This window comes from Amphiura filiformis, chromosome 2, assembly GCF_039555335.1.
Source record: "Amphiura filiformis chromosome 2, Afil_fr2py, whole genome shotgun sequence".
Taxonomy (NCBI): Eukaryota; Metazoa; Echinodermata; class Ophiuroidea; order Amphilepidida; family Amphiuridae; genus Amphiura; species Amphiura filiformis.
In genome coordinates, this window is record NC_092629.1 from 82,102,989 (window position 1) to 82,127,154 (window position 24,166).

General features: G+C 37.1%; 1 protein-coding gene across 1 annotated transcript; it reads left to right on the plus strand.

Moving 5' to 3' along the window:
• The first annotated feature begins 7,777 nt into the window (after positions 1-7,777).
• LOC140137323 (collagen triple helix repeat-containing protein 1-like) lies at positions 7,778-23,924 on the plus strand. Its single transcript, XM_072158969.1, has 4 exons — positions 7,778-8,421; positions 11,382-11,531; positions 12,465-12,681; positions 23,289-23,924. Exons 1-4 carry the CDS (start codon positions 8,323-8,325, stop codon positions 23,435-23,437), a joined length of 615 nt encoding a protein of 204 aa, XP_072015070.1. The 5' UTR covers positions 7,778-8,322; the 3' UTR covers positions 23,438-23,924.
• Positions 23,925-24,166: the final 242 nt, after the last annotated feature.

Genomic DNA, 24,166 nt, shown 5'->3' on the forward strand with positions numbered 1-24,166 from the left:
TCTGAAATGGACATATCTCTAAATGCCACGAAGGTATGACCCCATGAGTGGTGTCATATGAAAGAGGAAAACATAAAGAATATAATAAAAATATTTCCAAACGTCAGAGGTCATCCAGGGGTCACAGGGGTCAAAAAGGTCATTTTAACCGAAAATGCTCCGATTGAGCTTAAATTTAAATGCAATGATTCTTATGACATTCTAAACATGTTTAAAACATTTAAACATTTATTTAAGGTCATTAAGGGGTCATAAAGGGGTCAAAGGTCAAGGTTTTCAAAATGCTCCAATTGAGCTGAAATTTAAATGCAATGATCCTTATGACATTGTAAACATTTGAAAATATTTTAAAATTCATTTAAGGTCATTAAGGGGTCATAATGGGGTCAAAGGTCAAGTTTTTCAAAATGCTCCAAATGAGCTGAAATTTATATGCAATGATCCTTATGACTTTCTAAACATTTTAAAATATTTTAAAATTCATTTAATGTCATTAAGGGGCAATAAAGGGGTCAAATGTCAAGTTTTCAAAATGCTTCAATTGAGCTGAAATTTAAATGCAATGATGACAGTGGTATAGGCCTACCATAATATACTGCCGAAGCCACATGGTTCAGCTATGGTGCGGTTATCGCTCTAGTTAGTTTGAAACCAGTTAAAGTTGTTACTTGTATAGATGTAGGTGACCAGTTCCGTCTGATTTTGACAGAACCGGCCATCATGGTCATATTATAGTCAATACCAGAAAGTATACGGTACCGGATTCGGAGAAGATACAAATTCGACAAATAAATCAATTAGTCTGTTATAGTCATGGCCCGGTTGGCACAACTTGTCCAGGTTGAAAAGTTCACCTACCTGGGAGGAACAATCAGCCAACAGGGATCCTGCACAGATGACATAAAACTCAGAATAGGGAAAGCAATAGGGGCCGTTCAGAAACTTCAAAACATATGGAATTCCAAGGACATCCAAACACATACCAAGACAGAGCTTTACAAAGTCCTTGTCCTCTCAATATTGCTCTACGGAGCCGAGACCTGGACACTGAAGAAAGTCGATGAGGACAGACTACTCGTCTTTGAGATGATGTGTTTAAGAAAGATACTGGGTGTCACAAGACTGGACAAAATCCGTAACACAGCAATCAGGAAGTGCCTAGGTATCGAGCAATCTGTTGTTGATAGGGTAAAAAAAAAAAGACTCTGTTACTTTGGTCACATCCAAAGAATGACACCATCACGTTACCCCAAACTTCTGATCGATGCTCGCATCCATGGGGACAGACCCAGAGGTAGACCACCAAAACGATGGCTAGATTGCATCAAGGCTGACTGCACCAAATTAAACCTGAGGTCTGTGGTGGAGGCTAGTCACCAATCCATAAACAGACAGAAATGGAGGACCATCGTGAAACAGATGCCACCACTCAACCCCATGTTGGAGTGAACGGCATAGGTCAAGGTAGGTCAAGTCATGGCCCGAGTCATGGCCGTGATCATGTCCGCACCATTGCGCTATCATTATTTCACTCTCAAACTTATCGATCACCCAATATTTGTGACCTGTTCTTACAAAATCATCTACTTCAAAAAACCTCTATACAGGAATTAGCCCGGAGTTATAAATCAGAGATCCATTGGCTGTGATTTCTACAGATCGTTGGCTGAGTCAGTATCGTAGCGTGGGTCATCCGATTGGGGGGGCGCACCGGGTCTGAATGGGGGGGCACAAGCCGTTTTTCGCCCATTTTCCTATGGGGTTTTCAAAATTTCATATCGATTGGGGGCCACGTGCCACCCGTGCCCCTATGACTCTACGCCACTGGGCTGAGTGATCGTTGGCAGAAAATAAAGTTTGTACCGTGGTTCAAAGTTACTTGTAGGTGACCAGTTCCGTCTGATTTTGACAGAACCGGCCATCATGGTCATTTATAGTCAGGGGCGTAGCCAGCTTTCTTGGTCAGGGGGGGCAAAATAAAATTTTGGGGGCACAGACGAAAAAAATTGCAGTTGCATCATACGATACATAGAGACTGTATGTCTTCGAGCTTCCCGAAAAGGGCCTTATTGGTATTTTACACTATTTTCGCCTATTATCCGGCTAAAAAAGGGCTTTATTGTTACAAGGAGCGCGCGTAGCGCGGAAAATTTTGTATTTTACACTATTTTGGCCCTGAATTTTGCTAGAAAAGGGCTCCTTGCCCTTTTCTTTTCCTTTGCCCTCCTAATTTTTCTTTCATTTTTTGTCAGAGGGGCACTTTTTCTTTCATTTTTTTTTTTTTTTTTCACTCTGCCCCACCTGCCCCCCCGCTGGCTACGCTACTGTTTATAGTCAATACCAGAAAGTACACGGTACCGGATTCGGAGAAGTTAATCATCAATTAGTCTGTTGTTATAGTCATGGCCCGAGTCATGGCCGTGATCATGTCCGCACCATTGCGCTATCATTATTTCATTCTCAAACTTATCGATCACCATTTATTTTGTGACCTGTTCTTACAAAATCATCTACTTGTACTTCAAAAACCTCTGTACAGGAATTAGCCCGGAGTTATATAAATCAGAGATCCAATGGCTGTGATTTCTATACAGATCGTTGGCTGAGTGATCGTTGGCAGAAAATAAAGTTTGTACATGGTTCAAAGTTGATTAATTTTGTTTCTACTGAGTGAATGTTACTCGCTAAAGTGAAGTGCACCAAATAATCATATCTGACGTCGCTACTAAGCATATTCATAGACCTTATAACATGTATAAAGAATAGAGTCTATGGTATAATCATAATGCCGTAATACGTCGCCTTTCTCCAGTTGATGCAGCGGTTGCAGCAGCTTTTTGTCCCGTTTCTTCTTGCTGTAAGACATAATTAAGGTTATTAACCATTTTTAACTGTTGCGATTTGGTAGTTCACAGCATCTTGCGAATGGTAGTGAGCTTTGGCAAAAAACTGCATTGCTCATTTCATAGCGAGCGTGTAGAAGAATTCAAATATCACAGATGGGTCAGTCCATTTCAAAACAGATTGATTGTACACCCACCCTCTTCACTCTCAGAACATTGGATAAAAAATGAATGGGCAGAAAACAGTTGGTTAAAAATGCCCAACAATGGTTAAGATTCTTGAAGTTGGGCAAAATACAGTTTAATACATGGTTGGTCAAACCTGTCAATATGGTATTTACACAATGTTGGTTAAAAGTTAACCAACCTTGGTAAAAAACATCCTTTTCCCGCCAATAAAGTTGGGCAAAGTATGGTTTTGCCCAACCATGGTCACATGGTGTTCCTTTGCGAACTGTGATTGGTCATTGTGTTGGGCAAAATGCATTTCAGAAAACAAGATGGCCGATATGAGTGGCTTGCTGCAAAGCGGTGGATCAGGGTCTTCAAGATCTGTTGGAGACATTTGAAGGTATGAAATTATATTATAATGTATATCATTTCATCGGTATAACACTTAGTTTAAGTGTGTGCGAGGCCGAGACTGTGAGCAGACTTACGATGCTTTATCGACGACAACTACCACCACAACCGGTAAAGCTTAAGCTTAAGCTTACCGGTTGTGGTGGTAGCTGTAGTCGATAAAGCATCGTAAGTCTTGCTCACAGTCTGGCCTCACACACACCTAAACTAAGTGTTATACCCGATAAACTGTTTATAATATAATTTCCTGCCTTCAAATGTCTCCAATTGGTTAAAATATGAACAATGAAATGAACTTCCCATTCATAGTGTTTAACCAACTATTGGTTATATTTTGCCCAACATGCTTTGCCCATCGGGTTTGTTACCGTCATGTTAACCATTAGTTGGTCAATGTTTTAACCAACCTGTGGTTATATAGTTAACCAACCCAGGTTGGTTAACAATATAACCAACTGTTGGGCTGTTCACCTGTAAATACATGGTTGGTTAAAATTTTAACCAAGTTGGGTAAAATTGTTAACCAATGTTCTGAGAGTGTTGGATTTTGCTCTCCTTTGGCTCAGGGGTACCTTTCATGGATCCCTAGGTGAGGTCACAAGAAAAAAATTCAAATTCCATTTCGTTTGCGAATGGCGGACAATCAAAGTTTGGCGACCTTGACCAAAGTTGGGAATTTAAGGGTCCAAATGACAAAGTGCTCTCTTTGAGGGCATTTTCTTCTTAATTGAATCAGTTGTGATCCTCTTTTTGAATGTGGTCACTCACTGGCTGTGTCTGAAAAAGATAGATTTCGGAATTTCGTTGGGATTTCAGGGGGGGGGGTCAAAATCAGCACTTCGTACTGTTCAATCAAATTAAGTCACAGTGCACTTATAGGTCCTAATTATGTTCAGAATGGATTAACCATGTGCCAATGTCTATGAGCAATTCAAAAAAAGAGAAATTTCTAGACCCTACAGAATTTTAGGCCACCCCTAAAGTGGTTCAGCCACAAATGGTGCTTAAAATCGGCAAATATTGATCCCTAATAACTTTAGGTGTACACCAGATATGAATTTCTAGTCTTTTGCATCTGAAAGAATGCAGTCTAATGTTACTAGGAACATAAGATTTGTTTTGTATTTTTTGTGTTTTACTATGAAGTTGACGCTTTCAAAAATAGTGATTTTTGCCTAACATATACAGGATACGGTACAAAATGCCAATTTTAGTATGACATTTTTTTATATTTTTGATCACTTTATAGCCATTTGTATTATTTATCCTGATATTTCAAGTTGCTCTTGAGTCAAATAATAAGAAAAACTACTTTCTAATCCTCTGTATGGATTTTTAAGGGGCCAAAAAGGCACTTCCTGGCAACGATGCACATGCAAAGTACAGGTTATGGTACGAAGTACCCATATCAGTGTGCTATTTTTTCTCTGTTTTACAATTTTATTGCAATTTTCTAAAATGTTCTGACATTTCAAGTTACTCTTGTGTCAAATAATGAGAAAAAACTAATTTGGAATCATCTGTATGGATTTTCAAGAGGGTCAAAATAGCATTTGTGGCATCAATGTACAAGATGAGTTTGCAAAGTACTGCAGGTAGTATAGTACAGGACCAGCCTGTAGAATCTGTAACCAAATCATAGAACAAAATTTGAGAGTAATTTTGGGATCTTTGATTGATTCTGAATAAATTTAGCTTGGGCTCACCACCTGAAACCTCCGGGCATTCCGGGGAGAGGTCAATCAAGGTCACATGGGGGTCAAATTTTCAGAATGCTCCCAATTATGTCAAGTAATATATCAAATTACTCGTATGGTCATGAGGGTTCCAAAAATGTATAGTTTGTTATGTGTCAGACCTTTCAGGAGGGCGCTATGGCGAAAAATGTTCATAGGTCAACGACCTTTTTGAATTCTGACCATAGTTAACAACGTCTGATTTTGGTAAATTTGGTGTCTAATTATACATGTTTTCTTGCATGAGAAATACAACTAAGCAAATTAAAAAACTATACAATGAACTGATGACCCTCTTTTGCAACATGGCTGCCAAAAGCGTCCATTGTACAGTTTTTTAAGTTGTGTAGTTGTATTTCTCATGCAAGAAAACATAATTAGACACCAAAATCACCAAAATCGGACATTGTTAACTATGAAATAACAGGATAAATAAGACAATTTGCTATAAAGTGATCAAAAATAGAAAAAAGGGTATGTTGAAATAGACATTTTGTACCCATAACCTGTACATTATTAGTCAGAAATTGGAATTTTTGGGACCATCAACTTAGTATCAAAACACAAAAAATACTAGACAAATCTTATGTGTCTAGTAACATTAGACTACATTCTTTCAGATGCAAAAGACTAGAAATTCATATCTGGTGTACACCTAAAGTTATTAGGTGTCAAAATTTGCCGATTTTAAGCGCCATTTGTGGCTGAACCACTTTAGGGGGCCTAAAATTCTGTAGGGGGTCTAGAAATTTCTCTTTTTTTGAATTGCTCATAGACATTGGCACATGGTTAATCCATTCTGAAAATAATTAGGACCTATAAGTGCACTGTGACATTATCATGGGTCCTTCAAATTCAAAATCAAAGATAATTTGATTGAACAGTACGAAGTGCTGATTTTGACCCCCCCTGAAATCCCAAAGAAATTCCGAAATCTATCTTTTTTGGCATTAGGCATTTCAGACACAGCCAGTGAGTGACCACATTCAAAAAGAGGGTCACAACTGATTTAATTAAGAAGAAAATGCCTCTCAAAGAGAGCGCTTTGTCATTTGGACACCTTAAATTCCCAATTTTGGTCAAGGTCGCCAAATTTAGATGGCCCGCCATTCGCAAACGAAATGGAATTTGAATTTTTTTCTTGTGACCTCACCTAGGGGTCCATGAAAGGTACCCCTGAGCCAAAGGAGAGCAAAATCCAAGAGGGTGTGTGTACACTCAGTCTGTTTTGACATGGACTGACCCAGATATACTTTTGTAGGTCCTGTGGTTCTTGAGTTATGTTGTAAAGAGGGCTCAAACAACAACACTTTTGTAAAACGTACATAACTCATTCACAACAATAAATCAAGCAAGTTTTCTAAGCATATGATTTGTATACCGTATGAACTTTTGCAAAGCACTAAAGTGTTATTTTTCAATATTATATTGATTTAGATAATGAAAATCGATTTTTTTTTGATGGCTGCTTCGACCAACAATACTTTTTCTACACTCAATATGCCACGTGCCCCCCCCGTGCCCCTATGACGCTACGCCACTGGGCTGAGTGATCGTTGGCAGAAAATAAAGTTTGTACCGTGGTTCAAAGTTACTTGTAGGTGACCGGTTCCGTCTGATTTTGACAGAACCGGCCATCATGGTCATATTATAGTCAATACCAGAAAGTGCACGGTACCGGATTCAGAAAAGACACAAATTCGATAAATAAATCAATTAGCCTGTTTAAGTCATGGCCCGAGTCATGGCCGTGATCATGTCCGCACCATTGCGCTATCATTATTTCACTCTCAAACTTATCGATCACCCAATATTTGTGACCTGTTCTTACAAAATCTTCTACTTCAAAAAACCTCTATACAGGAATTAGCCCGGAGTTATATAAATCAGAGATCCATTGGCTGTGATTTCTACAGATCGTTGGCTGAGTCAGTAGCGTAGCGTGGGTCATCCGATTGGGGGAGGGGCGGGTCTGAATGGGGGGCACAAGCCGTTTTCGCCCACTTTCCTATGGGGTTTTTCAAAAATTCAGATCGATTGGGGGGCACGTGCCCCGTGCCCCTATGACGCTACGCCACTGGGTTGAGTGATCGTTGGCAGAAAATAAAGTTTGTAGGCCTACATGGTTCAAAGTTACTTGTAGGTGACCAGTTCCGTCTGATTTTGACAGAACCGGCCATCATGGTCATATTATAGTCAATACCAGAAAGTGCACGGTACCGGATTCGGAGAAGACACAAATTCGATAAATCATCAATTAGTCTGTTATCATGGCCCGAGTCATGGCCGTGATCATGTCCGCACCATTGCGCTATCATTATTTCACTCTCAAACTTATCGATCACCATTTATTTTGTGACATGTTCTTACAAAATCATCTACTTCAAAAAACCTCTATACAGGAATTAGCCCGGAGTTATATAAATCAGAGATCCATTGGCTGTGATTTCTATACAGATCGTTGGCTGAGTGATCGTTGGCAGAAAATAAAGTTTCTACATGGTTCAAAGTTGATTAATTTCGTTTCTACTGAGTGAATGTTACTCGCGAAAGTGAAGTGCACCAAATAATCATATCTGACGTCGCTACTAAGCATATTCATAGACCTTATAAACATGATAAAGAATAGAGTCTATGGTATAATGATAATGCCGTAATACGTCGCCTTTCTCCAGTTGATGCAGCGGTTGCAGTGGATTTTTGTCCCGTTTCTTCTTGCAGTAAGACATCGTTAATGTATACGTTGTATTGTTGGTCGAAGCAGCCTATCGATTTTCATTATCTAAATCAATATATGATTGAACAATAACACTTTGATGTTTTGCAAAAGTTCATTCTACAAATCATACACTTTTAAAATTTGCTTGATTTATTGTTGTTAATGAGTTATGTACGTTTTGCAAAAGTGTTGTTTCAGCCCTCTTTACAACATAAGTCAAGAACCACAGGACTTTACACAAGTATTTCTGTGATATTTGAATTCTTCTACACACTCGCTATGAAATGATCAATGCAAGTTTTGCAAAAGCTCACTACCATTCGCAAGATGCTGTGAACTACCAAATCGCAACAGTTTAAAATAGTTGCTAACCTTAAACTTGAAACGATTAAACGAGGAACTTCTTGACATATAGCATCGTCGTGGCGCCGAACTACTCGCAATGGATGCACCCTGTCTTTTGAGATGTTTAAGTTTAGTTTTATGGACACGTCTCTCCGTATCTGCGACTAACAAGTACACAAAAACAGTGACAGTAAATGTAAGTATTCGCTTAAGGGCTGTGGTATGAACGTTTGGACAGTATTTATTTTGGGACATTAGAGCACATCAGACATATCGAATTGCATTCTAAATACGAAGAAAGTCATTCTGATATCAAATAATTTTGATTTTTGAAATTCGCAATTTAATACACATTTTATGGCAAATCATTAAAATTGATATTTTGATATTTAACAGTACTTGAAGTAAACTTTATAAATCTGATGATTTATACTTAATGTGTAGGTTGGTGGGATGAAAAGCCGACGATCAATTGGAAATTTTGACCTTTCGTATTGAAGATATGGATTTTTTCCTAAAACACCAAAAAAAATTAGGTCTTTTTTTTTTTTTTTTCCATATCTTAAATATGAAAGGTTAAAATTTTCAATTGACCGTCGGCATTTCCTCCCTGCTACATACACTTTAAGAATATATCATTAGATTTATATAATTTACTTCGAGGACTGTTATATATTAAAAATTTGAAAATATCAATTTTTATAATTTGTCATAAAATTTGTATTATATTGTGATTTTCAAAAATGAAAATTATTTGATATCAGAAAGACATGCTTCGTATTCAGAATGCAATTCGATAGGTCTGAGGTGCTCTCATGTCCCACAAAAAACTGTCGAAACACAATAAACGCTCATTTTAGATCCCTTAATGTAAACATCTCAAAATAAAAATTCCTTTAAAAAAGGAATGTGGCGCCCAATGTGAACTTGGACGTGATATGGTGAATTCCATGGTGTGTAGATTTGGTATTATAATGATTTTTCTAGGGAAGAGTAGAAGATGATCAAATGCAAGAGAAATGTGTTTGATTGGGGAAGGTGTTCTGACAATCCAAATATAAACTTAGTCCACCTCAAATGACCTGTAACAATTTGTGATTGACATTACTTAATTCACCTCGGATGACTTTGATCTCACATTCAACATTTTCGCGCTTACACCAATCATATCCATAACAATTTAACTCTTACAACTTCCTGTCAACTCTCTAATTTAAAACTCTAAAAATGTCTGTCTGTTTGCCTTTTCTGTCTTGTACCATTTAGTACACTACAGTTTGTTACAATAAAAGAGAAGCAAACATTGCTGGGTAGATAACAGGATTTAGTTACTTAATCCAATCATGGAGGTAGTAGCTAGTACTACCTCCATGATCCAATCATGGCATTAACGTCAATTTTGGTCTTCAGTGTTTTAAAATACAACAATGTAGAACATGTATAATTAATATGCCGTGTTGTTTGCATACAGTTTGCCGCCCAATTGTGCCACCATATTGCAACTTTGGCAATAACCGCTATATAGATTCTATGGTAATTAGCAAACAAAAGCCATCAGTTTAAGAGGCCTCGTTAATTGATCTTATCACTATGGACCACAAGAGTCTCATCCTAATGGCATAGTCCAATAACCTCAATTACATAATCATAGTGCAAAATTTGACCTCAAATTGCAGAGTATGAGTTTGTGTACCCAAATTTTCAAAGGATGAATGTACAAATGTATTAGGGTTTAAGAACTGTTCCCATGATAGATGAGCATGTTGTGGATCCTAGTGTATGGTCAAATGTCACCGTCTATCGGGTTCTAAGGCACACGGTAAACTGGTTGAACGCATACAAAGGTCAGGATTTATTTGGTGTTTTTATAAATCCTAATTTTTTATTTTAAACAAAGAATATACGCTCACCATTTTATCCCGTGCATATCAGAAAACAATAATAAAATAAAATCCAAGCAAATTGTGGTTTTATTTCTGAGCTGGGCATAATTTTAGCAAAACAATTGAGAATTCAATCTAGCAAGAGTGAAATTAGAAGCTTTTCACAAAGTCATGCCTATATTGTGGCGCCTCCGTAGAGGGCGCCACAAAAGTAACTAACCCCCCCTTAAATAATGACCATTATTCAAAAACGGGTGATTATATTACAAATCTGTAAAGTGCGTTGGAATCAGAATTCATTTCTGCATATTTTGACACCTCATTTGTAGCAATTGACTAAATATTGACGTCACAGCGTACATATAAATCAAGGTAACCCAAGATTTGAAAGTTGCAGTAAATTGTATTGATTTTGTGTTCAGTGGAAAGAAATCTGTGTAATGATATCTGAGTGTTTTTGTATTGTAAAAATTTGTATGTAAGTGCAACTTTCAAATCTGGACCTCACTATACATTAAATTGACCGGTGTTTTATTGTTTTCTGGGCTATCGTATCAAATGAGGTGTCAAAATGCGCAGAAATAAATTCCGCTTCCAATTAACGCATTTTACAGATTTGTAATACAATAGTCCCTTTTTGAATAATGGCCATTATTTATGGGGGGTTAGTTACTTTTTTTGAGATGTTTATAAAGGAGTCAAAGACTTACTCTCAAACAGAGTGTGAAGAGTGAAAAATTACTCCAAAAGAGTGAAAATCACTTCTAAAAGAGTGGAAACCATGCACTCTTTCCACTACGCCAGCACTTTTTCAAAGGGTGGGCAAAAACAAAAAAAAGGGGGGGTGCAGCGTTTAAGGAGGTGGGGCAAACTTTGACGAAAATGGTAAAAAATGAGCTAAAATGTACAAAAAAAGGCCTAAAATCTTAAATATCAGGACAACCTGCATCCCACAGGGGTATAGTTGGTGGTGGGGGGGGGGCAAGACTTCTCACAGAATTGAAATACGACTACATGACCTCATTCTAATAGGGTTACCTGAATTGATGGCACCACTTAATATACACCCCCTGGCATGTGGGGGAGATTAAGATCATGTCTTCCATAGGAGGTATGCATTTCAACTGGAAGAAGCCAGTTTTGCTGTTAGGCTAAGGCTGTACCCTGGTCTATTGCAGGATAATAAATAGGCTATATACACCGTATTGAAAATGATTTTCCCTCGATAAAAAAAATTAAGGCCTAAACTAAAATACAATTTCAATATTTGCAGACATGCACTTCAGGCGTGACAGGCCCACCCGGCCGTCCAGGCCTTCCAGGGCCCCGCGGCGATGCAGGCCCTACAATAGAAGCCACACCAAACTGGAACTCATGTCAATGGAACCATTTAAATAACGACAATGATGTCGCACAGATTGTGGTAAGTAGGATGAATGAATGAATGAATGAATGAACGAACGAACGAACGAACGAACGAACGAACGAACGAACGAACGAACGAACGAACGAACGAACGAACGAACGAACGAACGAACGAATGAATCAATCAATCAATCGATCAATCTACCCAAGGGAACCTCTTGTCTATATAGGCCCTACTGCACAAGGGAAACCGCTGGTCTACCATAGACTCAGTCCGGGGGGGGGGGGCGTGCGTCGCACCCCCGCACCCCCTGGTTTTGAACAAGTTTGAGTTGAAATGCCTTCATAGCCTAGAATAACTATCAGTAGGCCTAGGCCCCCCTACTATCAGTACCGTGATGCAGAGCTCTGACCGCGATGTGCCAACTTTAACATGATTTCAATACACAATAGTGCATTAGACTACTCCGTAGTCCACTTGCCCATTGTCATGATTGTGCATACTCTGGATATTGTATTTAAGCTTAAAACTCCGATTTAATTAATTTGTGCACAATTGATAGACTTTCACAACTGATCATCTTTTCAGTCACCATACTCCCTCTGTATATTAGCTTCCCAAGTGATTTTTAACTCGTAATAAACTGGCAGATTCTAAAATTAGAATTTATCAGTATTGAAGTGCCATTATAGTTATGCCATTATGATATGTTGCATTCAATAATATAAACCTAAGTATAGCCTACTTTACTTTTACTGTCGCAAATATTATTATATAAACTTTTTCATAACCATTTATACTAGTATTTTGATGTAATAGATATCAGTATAATTTCGAGTTCAACTGAATGCGTTCATCATGATTAATAACGTATTTTTATTTATCAAAAATCGACTATGGCATAGTCTAGATAGTGCATATGAACCGAAATTTCTTGCACTACCCGATTCTGTGTAGGCTAATGACACATGATGCATATTTTAATTGCAGACGTGCCCTATCACCAAAATATATTCAGACACATATCTATATGTCGGCATTTCGAGCGACATGCGATATAAAGGCGATGCCGATTCAAGAGGATGTTGCCGATGGTATTTTACATTTAATGGTGCTGAGTGTTCGAATCCTGTCAAAATTGAAGCTGTGGTGTATGCGAATGGTTATAACGCAACTGTGGACTTGCACCGACCGAGGATGCTGATAGGTAAATGGGTTATTCCAGTTGAAATCCGTACTCATATGGCAGACATGACTCTTTTATTATTAGTATTATAATCTTGCACATTAAGGTTTTTAATTATTTTAAACTGTTGAGATTTGGTAGTTCACAGCATCTTACGAATGGTATTGAGCTTTGCATGATGCAGTCATGGTCCATGGCAAAGGCGATTCGACCTTTGTGGCATTAAACCCAGCAGAGAAGATGATAAAAGAGGAGGTCGCTCGCTGCCCACATCAAATAAATAATGTGTGCATCCGCCTATTGATGGAAACAATGATCTAATCCGATTGATCAACTAGAGCGGTTCTCGGGCTTCGCGGTTCTCTGCTTTGGTGGTTTGTTTTGGTACTGAATGGTACATGTGTTTGGGTGATCATTGATGGTGTTTGTGATTGATTGGTTTAGGTTGGGTGATGTATGTTTTGTTTCTGTTCAGAACCTTGTGGGGATTTGGCGAGTCGATGGGTGGGGTAATAAATTAGTTAAATGTTTGTAAGAAGGGAAAGTGAGAGGTTAGAGAGTTAAAATGAGGTAGACGGTAGAGGTTTGTAAAGGTTGAAGGGAAAACAGGAGCATGGACACTTGGCCTGGTGAAATAGTTGTTGAATAGAAGTTGAATGTATAATGTTTGTTGATGAATGAGACCGATTTGACCGAATTAATTACACGTCTGTCTGTCTGCAGTGGATACTTTGAAGGGAAGTGACGGCCCGGGTTGCCAAAAGATTTCAGCCCGAATTGCGGGTCAAATAATCGAAAAGTCGCCCAATTTTTTTCTTTACCATTGGTTTCTATGGGACATGAAATGATCGGAAGTCGCGGGAGCCAATGTTGAAAAGTCGCCCAATTTTTTTCTTAACCATTGGTTTCTATGGGACAGGAAATTGTCAAAAGTCGCGGGAAAATCTTCAAAAGTCGCCCAATTGGGCTACCAAATCGCGGGTTTGGCAATCCTCACTCACTGACGGGCGCATGTGACGCTTTCTTTGGCGTGGTGTAAACAAAACATGGAATATAGCATAGGCGTGCGCAACATCATTTAAATTAATTATTATTTACCGATACAACATTGTAGGCGTTTCAATGTACAAAAACTTGTGTCATAGCGTTACGTAATCGCTATCATCATCATCAATTCGCTCAACACGAGTCATTCATCAAGTCAAGTACCAATTTCCTTGATGTGTTTATTATACAGGTTTGGGCAAAATCGATTTTCTTTTATAATATCCCGTGGACGGCAATGCACAAAACGTACTACGCCATAATATAAATAAGGCTAAATAAAAATAAAATGATGTTTCCGGTAACATGCTCTGAAAAAATTGGGACGGAAGGAAGGAAAAAAAATTATTTACACATACTGAAATTTCGACCCAATTTAACACTTGAAGGCTAGCCAATAGAAAAACAGTATGACTCAGGGTCTCAATCGCAAAAGCTCTTCTCATACTACACAAGTGTGTCGTACTGTCCAATATCATTTACCTACTCTCTGTCATTCACTGTTCTTGTCTATATATAAAAGCTTTTTCTGTTTGTGCAATTATAGAAAACTGCTACATACAATTTGGAAATTTATGCAATACAAAACACTAAACAGATAAAATAATATTTTGAAATGACCATAATTAGGGGTACAAAAAAGTAAGGAGTCCAAACTCCAAATGGACCCTCTTATCTTAAATCCAAAAATAGGGTCCATAACCAAACTTTTGGGATCCAAAAATAGTCAAATATAATATTAACTTGTAAACAGTTAATGACTTGAACGTGAAATCAATAAGTGTAAATCAAACCAATTTTTTAAGTTTACCTGACTTGGGGATCAAATCTCGACAGAGGTTTCTTGCCAATACAACATTTTACTAATTTGACCTCAGATGACCCCTGGTGACCCCCAAATGACCTTACCAAAATATGGCTCTAAATGGTGACTGTATCCACCAAGTTTCATGCCCATATGACAGTTTTACTAATATGACCTCTGGTGACCCCAAAATGACCTTCAAAAATTTGGCTCTAAATGTTGACTGTACTAACCATGTTTCATGCCCATATGACAGTTTTAACTAATTTGACCTCAGATGATCTCTGGTGACCCCAAATGACCTTCAAAAAATTTGGCTCTAAATGTAGACTGTATTAACCAAGTTTCATGCCCATATGACAGTTTTAACGAATTTGACCTCAGATGACCTCTGGTGACCCCAAATGATCTTCAAAAATTTGGCTCAAATGTAAACTGTACTTACCAAGTTTCATGTCCATATGACAGTTTTAACTAATTTGACCTCGGATGACATATGGTGACCCCGAAATGACCTTAAAAAATTTGGCTCTAAATGTTCACTGTATTAACCAAGTTTCATGCCCATATAACAGTTTTAACTAATTTGACCTCAAATGACCTCTGGTGACCCGAAATGACCTTAAAAGAATTGGCTCTAAATGTTGACTGTACTAACCAAGTTTCATGTCCATATGACAGTTTTAACTAATTTGACCTCAGATGACCTCTGGTGACCTCAAAATTACCTTCAACAAATTTGGCTCTAAATGTTGACTGTATTAACCAAGTTTCATGCCCGTATGACAGTTTAACCTAATTGACCTCAGATGACCTCTGTTGACCCCGAAATGACCTTCAAAAAATGTGGCTTTAAATGTTGACTGTATTAACCAAGTTTCATGCCCATATGACAGTTTTAACTAATTTGACCTCAGATGACCTCTGGTGACCCCAAATGACCTTCAAAAATTTGGCTCTAAATGTTGACTGTACTAACCAATTGTCATGCCCATATGTCAGTTTTAATAATTTGACCTCAGATGACCTCTGGTGACCCCAAAATGACCTTCCAAAATTTTGGCTCTAAATATTGACTGTACCCACCAAGTATCATGCCAATGTGATGTGACAGTTTTTACTAATTTGACCTTTGGTGATCCCCCAAACTACCCTCCACAAATTTGGCTCTAAATATTGAATCTACCCTATCAAGTTTCATGCCCATATGATAGTTTTTACTAATTTGACCTCAGATGACCCCTGGATGACCTTGACCCATTAACCAATACAAACTTGTTCTGTCTCGGGTCATGATGAACCCACCCACCAAAAAGTTTGGGTCAAATAATAATTGCCCTTGTAAAACAAACTGGGACATCCCCATACCCCCATTTAACATGTGCTTAATATCTGTATCATCCAAGTATCCTCATCTTCAATGCAACGTTCACTATTTATCGCTATGGAATTATATTTACATGTTGAAAAAGGTAGGCCTAGGGTTGAGTTTCTTGACGGGATAATATGCAGGCCTGGGCGAGCGGCATGAGAAAATAAATGTTGGTTAATCCTGAAATCTGCCAGGTTAGTTATTTTAATTTTTATTATATCGGTGCTGACAAAATGCACAACTTCCTCAACGTTTATAAATTGAAATGAACAGTCTTTTATTCATACTTGATAGGGGTTTATCGTTGAGTGTCTAGGACAAGATTACACAATTTTTCGGCCTACATCATTTTTAGCATTTTAACTTTTTTATTACTTGCTCTTTTTAATACGAGCTTTATGGGAATTAGTTCGACAACAACACCGATTTAATGAGCGTTAGGCCTTTGTCTTATAGTGTTAGGCCTACTATTACCGTTTTTATCAAATTTTTTGCGGACACAGACAAAATACCCAGCAAACACAAAACGTTTTCGACATCATTCGCAAAAGGTTATAAAAGGTTGTCAGAAAACGTTTAAATGTCGGGTTATATAAAGGGTATATTAAGAGTATAAAACATTTTCATAACCTTAAAAACATTTTTGATAATCTACTGCTCAGCAAACAAAATGTTTTACAGAAAACGTTTAAATGTCGGGTTATATAAAGGGTATAAAAACGTTTTAATAACATTCCAAAAACATTCTTGAAAACTTGATACAAAACATTCTAAACAGAATGTTATTTTGGGGTTGAAAAATATTTGCGAAAAATGTTTGCCCAAAATATTTTCAATAACGTTTTAAAAACGTTTTCATGACCTTTATATAACCCGACATTTAAATGTTATTAAAAGGTTTTGAAAAAAAACATTTTAAGAACATTTCTGTGTTTGCTGGGTTCAAACATTTTAACATACCGGTAATGTTATTTAAGTATTGACACAATATTTGGCAAAAATGTTTGTAAAAATAGTTTACAATAACATTTTTTGAAAACATTGAAAAATATTGTTGTATTGTGTTTTTCATACAAAACGTTTTAAAACGTTATCATGACCTTTATATAACCCGACATTTTAATGTTATTAAAACGTTTTTAGCTAAACCAAAAGCCAAAATATAACTTATTTAAAACGTTTTTAAAACGTTTTTGTGTTTGCTGGGTAGTTCAATAGTTTTTCAATAGTTGTAGGCCTACTTAATATTACGAGTCCTGCTGCACGCTGTTTTCATAAATAAAATAGTTGTGCATAGGCCTAGGCCTATATCGCGATAAATATTATCTATCAATTCAACTGTATTTCTTTAATCATTGAATGGCAGAAAGTCGGGGGAAAATAAAATAATGTGATTTCCAACAACTTCATATCAGAATTTCGACACGGACGACTCTTGAAAAATTTTATTTTTTCCAAAAGTGGCATAAATTATTTCATGTCAGCTCGACACGGACGACTCTTGAAAAATTTTATTTTTTCCAAAAGTGGCATAAATTATTTTTTTTGCGGCACCAAAAAAGAGGGCGGGCGGGTTACCGGAAACCGAATTTTATTTTTAGTAGGCCTAACAAGATGAGTCATACATCATAGTTTATTGGTATCACATTGATACAACCTGATTGGTCCCCATATTTTACTGCTAGAAAGCCGATTGGTCAAAAAGCCACTTGAACATTTGCCCACACATTGATCAGCCACTTTGACCTTTTTATCACGACTTGATCACGCGCCACGATTAGTGACAAGTAGGTCTATTACTAGTAGGGATTTTACGATTTCAATATTACATTCGCATGGACGGTCATTTTTTTTGCGGGTCGCTAGGATTCTAGCGAGTAGATTTCTTGCAATATTTGGCTTATTTACCATCCAATTTATATCCTACAATGTACCTGTATATCATTAGCATATCAAGCGCGGCCCAACAAAAATAGTTTTTGAGGTTTCTGATCGTCACGCTGAAACACTTTTAAGGACACAATTTTCTCCGTTTTCCCAGCCATTTTGTTTACTCGTTGTTAACGACGTAACTGATTAGTCTCGACCCCAGAGTGCAACGTGGCTGTATCGCGAACATGACTTGAAGACAGAAACCGGCTGTAAAGAGGTGGGTCATCTCGCGAGATCTTGTGACTTGCATTGTTTCATCTCGTAAGGTCGATGGCTCAAAAAATATCTTTGAAGTATCACAAATTCCAAGTGTAAGGTACTTGGATACATTAAACAGGATAATTATGATTTAGAAATCAGATATGTGAGTACCAATTTTATATAAATTGACTCAATTGCAAAAAAATGTTGCTACGTTTGTATAGATCCCAATGACACACACAGTGGCATAAGCCAGTCTCTGTGTACAAACGGCGTACACGAGACTGGCAAGTCTATACCACATCGTTACGACTCTAAAAGCGACCGAGTCAATGGGGGTCTGAGATAGAAGTATAAATTCGTAACCAATGGCAACGGTAGGCAAAACCGGCTATGCACGACTATGTGCACGACTATATGGACCAACCTCTGGTTGGATCGCACGGAATACAGAGTTGCCAATGCAGATTAATAAGGTATAATATTGGGTGACTTTGTGACGTGAACGTCCAACTAAATTAGTACAATTCTGAATACTTCGTTATTCTTTTTGTAGATGTCGACTACCATTCAAATTTAATAGGTTTCATCATTAGCACACACTTGACATATCCTGAAAGTGTCACTGAAAAAAAATACTTCGTTTGTCTGCTTTTTTGTATACAAGAAACACATGAGACATCTGTTTGTGTGGACTTTGTGCAAGGAGCCCAAATCCCCACAACTAATACGATAAGTGGCTTTGCGAGTCACGACTGTCTAGCTCAGGCGGCTGACACTGAAAAATTTGCATGGAAAAATGACCCGTCTCCTCCGCAGCCAATTTGGTTCCGCTCCATCGAAATCAAGCCGGTCACGGAGGAGACTACCCTCCTTTGTGTTTGTTCATTTGTGTATGGAGAGCCCTTTTGGAGTCCGGAATGACTTAGGCTACGCTCTCAGCTAGAGTCCGACGCTGCATTGCACTAGAAATACCTTTTCTGTGAAATCGCTATAGAGCCAACCGGGAGCACGTATTCGTTTTGAAAATATAGCATTAAAATTAGTATCACCCTTGTGGCCACCGTGCAGTGGAAAACCTTAATTCTTTCATTAAAAGGAAATGAAAATTAAAAAAAAACACGGATCTACTTGTGCACCAATAAAATTGGCACAGCAATTTGTCTCAAATATGAATGAATTTTAAGAAACATACGGGGTATGATGAACATTGACCTGACGCCATGATAGTAGGATCTATTAGTCGTTTTATATACAATGTATATACCGTATTGTCATAATACCAATATTTGTCATTATATATAATGAGTATATCTAGCAACGTAAATGTGCAGTTCATGTGCACAAACGAATACTGATCTTTATGATATTCAGGTTTTTGTACATCACATATAACATGTCACATAGGAGGTCATACGTGTTGACCTTCATCTATTGTATTTGTTCATCTGTGTATGGAGAGGATTAGCGCCATTAAACGCCATTAAAACGCCATCAGTATTAGGGCGTAGTTCAGTGAACTCACCGGATTGCTATTCCAAGTACTTTGATAATACAGATAATATGTATTAATGGGTCGAGGCGATTGCATTGAAAAACCTAATAAATTATTCATAACAGTTACGTAATCAATCGATAGTGCGGACACTTTTTATTTGCAAACCACCAAAATTCGTGATCTTTTAGCGTTGGAAAAGAAACCACGTGAATAGAGTGCCCTCTCAAGAATATCAACTCTCTGGTCTAGCTCTAAACGACGCATGCCCTGATATCAATTTGTTACGTCACTTGACCGCGAATTATAATTTCTGTATTGTTTGGCATGACTGGCTGCTAAGTTTGACCCGAGATCCCTGTGAAAAAGACTCGCATTTTGGATCCAAATAGCATTTTTGGACACGTTTGGACACAAAACGGGAGTATATGGAGAAACTGACACGAGTTTGAATTACTGATTACACTGGTTTTAAGTTTCCGTAAACTGCCGCAAATATTCAAATAGTTATCATTTAAATTTCTTTTCCTTTGACCTTATATTAATTTGACTGGAAAATTAATATGCTTGACTTTCCATATCTTAACAATCTTTTGATTTTTTTTAATGGCAGTTGCGATATATATAATGCTTTTTCACTCGTTTAAAAATCATGGTCACCCTGGTTAGTATTATTTTTTTTAAAAAAAAAAAAGCATGATTTGACTGCAAAATTGGGACTTTAACGATGTACTTCCGTGTGTGGAATATTTTCTCCACTAATGAGAACTACCAAATCAGACGAGCGTGTGGCGGATGAACAGATTACCACAAAGGAAGTTTCAAGTGGTGTTTTAAGTACCCCAAACAAAGAAAAGTGAATAGAGGTTAACTGTGGGTAATCGGATTATATGTTCGAGCGATCTCCTCTTTTCTCATCTTCTCTGAACCCAGTTAACAGGAAATGAATCCAGTAAATCGATTCAGTAAAGCAAATAAGCTCATGCATTCGATCACTAACGGCAACCAGCTTCGGTCGATTACCCCAGCTGCAGCGTGTGTAAACTCTAATTTGCATAGAGGCTGTACGTGAAATTATTGATTGGCTCCAAACAAAGGATTTGAACCGGTGCACGTAATCATGGCGCAGTGCAGTCCATTCAATCAAATGTTGTCATCAACCTATGTGATCGCAGTGCATTGTTATGTGTGTGAGACGAACTGTCGCGGTTGATTGCAATCAAACAAACGATGTCTTATGTATTACTTTGTTCCGTGATGAAAATCGTGATGTTTTATTTAATCACTCTCGAAAAATGTATTTCTTTTGTAGGCCTATTATTACTTTGTTTTGTGATGAAAATCGTGATGTTTTATTTCATCACGCTTTAAAACAAACGATTTCTCATGTATTACTTTGTTTCGTGATGACAATTTTGATGTTTTATTTCATCACTCACGAAAAATTGATTTCTTATGTATTACTTTGTTTCGGGATGAAAATCGTGATGTTTTATTTCATCATCACGCTCTAAAACAAACGATTTCTTATGCATTATATTTGTTTTGTGATGAAAATCGTGATGTTTTATTTCATTAAAACGGTAGGCCCTATGTTGTTTAGAAAAATGTAGAAAGTGATGATGATGATGATGATGTCGATGATGATGATGATGATGATGATGATGATGATGATGATGATGATGATGATGATGATGATGATGATGTCTCCAAAAGTGTCCCGCTTTGTTTTTCTTGCCCTAAATCGTGCGTATCTATTAATAAGGCACTTCAATAATCAATAATCAGTCCCGTGACGGCCTCCACTAACTAGCTACTACTAACTTGGGTTTATGGGCGCTGATATTTCATGTTCACTGTCACTTATTTATCAGAAAAGTGCGACCCTTTCTCAATCACCTACAGTACCCAATTTCGGCATACTATATAAGAAACTCATCATGAAGGTTTGCCAGAGAATAATTAAAATGTAGCTTTTACCGTTTTTTGTGGCATCCTTCAGAAGTGAGCGGTCCGATACCAATATTTTCGGTCAAATCTCCATTCAATTAACACGGGGAGTTGGCTAGCTATGCCTTGCCCTCACTCATATTTTACAAAAGTGCGACCATTTCTGAACATCTAACCTAGCTGTAATTTTAGGTCATGTTAGAGAAATATATTTGCTAGAAGTTTTGGAGAATAAATTAAATATTGGCTGGATATTTTTCACACAGTGATGTTAACTAGTCAAGTGCCCATTCTTCCAACATACATCATTTGTAGGGGTCACGCGTCAATGGTGAGAGCACTGTGTATTGTGTATAGGAAAACGGACAGTAACTGCAGTATGGGCAAAAGTGCATTGCTCAATTCATAGCGAGTGTGTAGAAGAATTAAAATATCACAGATGCTGCGGTTATTATCATTGCGTGCATGCATGCAAATATCACAGATATACTTGTATAGGTCCTGCGGTTCTTGATTGCGTTGTGAAGAGGGCTGAAACAACAACACTTTTGTAAAACGTATACATAACTCATTAACAACAATAAATTAAGCAAGTTTGCAAAGTATACGATTTGTAGACTGAACTTTTGCAAAACATCAAGGTGTTAATTTTCAATAATATATTGATCTATATAATAAAAATCAATTTTTAGATTGCTTCGACCAACAATACCTCGTCAACCCTTAAAAGGTTATTAATTATTTTAAACTGTTATGATTTGGTAGTTCACAGCATCTTACGAATGGGAGTGAGCTTTGGCAAAAAGTGCATTGCTCAATTCATAGCGAGTGTGTAGAAGAATGAAAATATCACAGATATACTTTTATAGGTGCTGCGGTTCTTTAGTTACGTTGTAAAGAGGGCTGAAACAACAACACTTTTGTAAAACGTACATAACTCATTTACAACAATAAATTAAGCAAGTTTGCAAATTATACGATTTGTAGAATGAACTTTTGCAAAACATCAAGGTGTTGTTTTCAATAATATATTGATCTAGATAATGAAAATCGATTTTTAGGTTGCTTCGACCAACAATACCTCGTCTACCCTTAAAGATTAAGATCATGTCTTCCATAGGGGTGTATGGATTTCAACTGGAATAGTCCAATGGAAAGGCAATCTTTTGTTATAAAATTAGGAAACAAATATTTAATGTTCATAAAATGGTAACAATATTTTCATGAGGTGAAATATAGATTGTACCATTCAACGATGATTTCCTGAATGAGCGAGGCTTTGACGAGTTGAATGGAACAGTTCATATTCACCGAATGAAAATATTCTTTCCATTGAACGAATAAAACATTCAGATTTAATTTGTTTGATTATTTACTCTATACAAATTCCTTTCATTCCACTTAATTTCATAAATCATCAGGAAATAAAAATAAATTAAAAATATATCTAAACTATTATATCTATTACAAATTAGCATTAAAATCTGTTATAATTATCGATTCGAAGTGGTCATCCGAGCGCTATTATACAGGGTGTCCCATAAAAAATTACCGAGTGAATAAAATTGAACGTAAGTCGAGAAGTAGACATCAGAATAAAAAAAACTAAATTACAGTCATGACAGTAGTGCTCTGATTAATACAGTCCCGACAATTAATGCTAATTTCTTATGTTTTGGTCTTGGGGGGTGAGAGGGGTCCAGTGGGGACCTCAGTGACGGAGGTATAAGTGAAGAAGTGATTTGTCATCTCTGTCCAATTAAATTGTTAGCCTAACCCTCCCTCACAATGCCACCAAAATTATGTCTGTCTTTTGTATACATCAACAGGTTATTGCAGAGGCATCAGCACTGGTAGTATCACCGTTGGTTGGCACGTCGGGCGATGTTCAGGATTCCGCACGTATGACTGTTACTCTGGCTGGAATTCTGCAACCAATATGTGGATAGAAGAAGTTCCGCCATCACCATACGATTAGCATGCTAAGCAAAATTGACCAATAGAAAGACAGAGATCGAAATGAATAAAGGCGGGTTATTCAAATCACAATTGTGTGTATACATGACATGACACCCGACGTGACGTAAATCACGTAATAAAAAGTCGAAAATCAAGTTACTGTAACGCCGATGGTTTTTTCCGTCAAAGATTAGAAATGTGATTTTGATACCTTTTTTTATAGGCCTAATATCGGTAATTACTAGTAATTCAATAAATTTGAGAGAAATTGGCTGTAGTTTGTTAATATGTAATAATATTTTTATAGTTAAAATTAACGGTTTGTTCCCATTAAGACACTGTAGTCCTTTTAATATTTGCATTTAACATATGGACATTTGTCCATATAAAGTTAAATTAGGTCATGATCATGATGATTGTGCAGATCCATGTCCAATTTTTAACTTTTCTAAAAACTCACAACAGCAAAGGCTCTAGTAGAAATTCCAGTAGATTTATAATTATAGTTTGCGACTCATAAAGTGTAAATCTTCAGCAGTTTGTTCCATGCATTAACCCTGTTAACTCAAGAAATTTCGATAAACTTATACAACTTATGTTACACAAGTTTCTAAAATATAAATTAATTACGATACTTTTCACAAATATGTTGTGAATTTTGTTAATTTTCAAAAACTGGAAAAATCATTTTACCAAGATTTGACGACACACAAAATCAGGTTCGTCAAGTGTACCCATTCTAAATAAA

What these genes read in the sequence shown, in the direction of transcription:
- LOC140137323 (XM_072158969.1), top strand. Translation starts at nt 8,323, where the DNA reads ATGGATGCACCCTGTCTTTTGAGATGTTTAAGTTTAGTTTTATGGACA. An exon ending in CAAAAACAGTGACAGTAAAT is followed by an intron (nt 8,422 to 11,381) that starts GTAAGTATTCGC and finishes CAATATTTGCAG; the next exon opens with ACATGCACTTCAGGCGTGAC. An exon ending in ATGATGTCGCACAGATTGTG is followed by an intron (nt 11,532 to 12,464) that starts GTAAGTAGGATG and finishes TTTTAATTGCAG; the next exon opens with ACGTGCCCTATCACCAAAAT.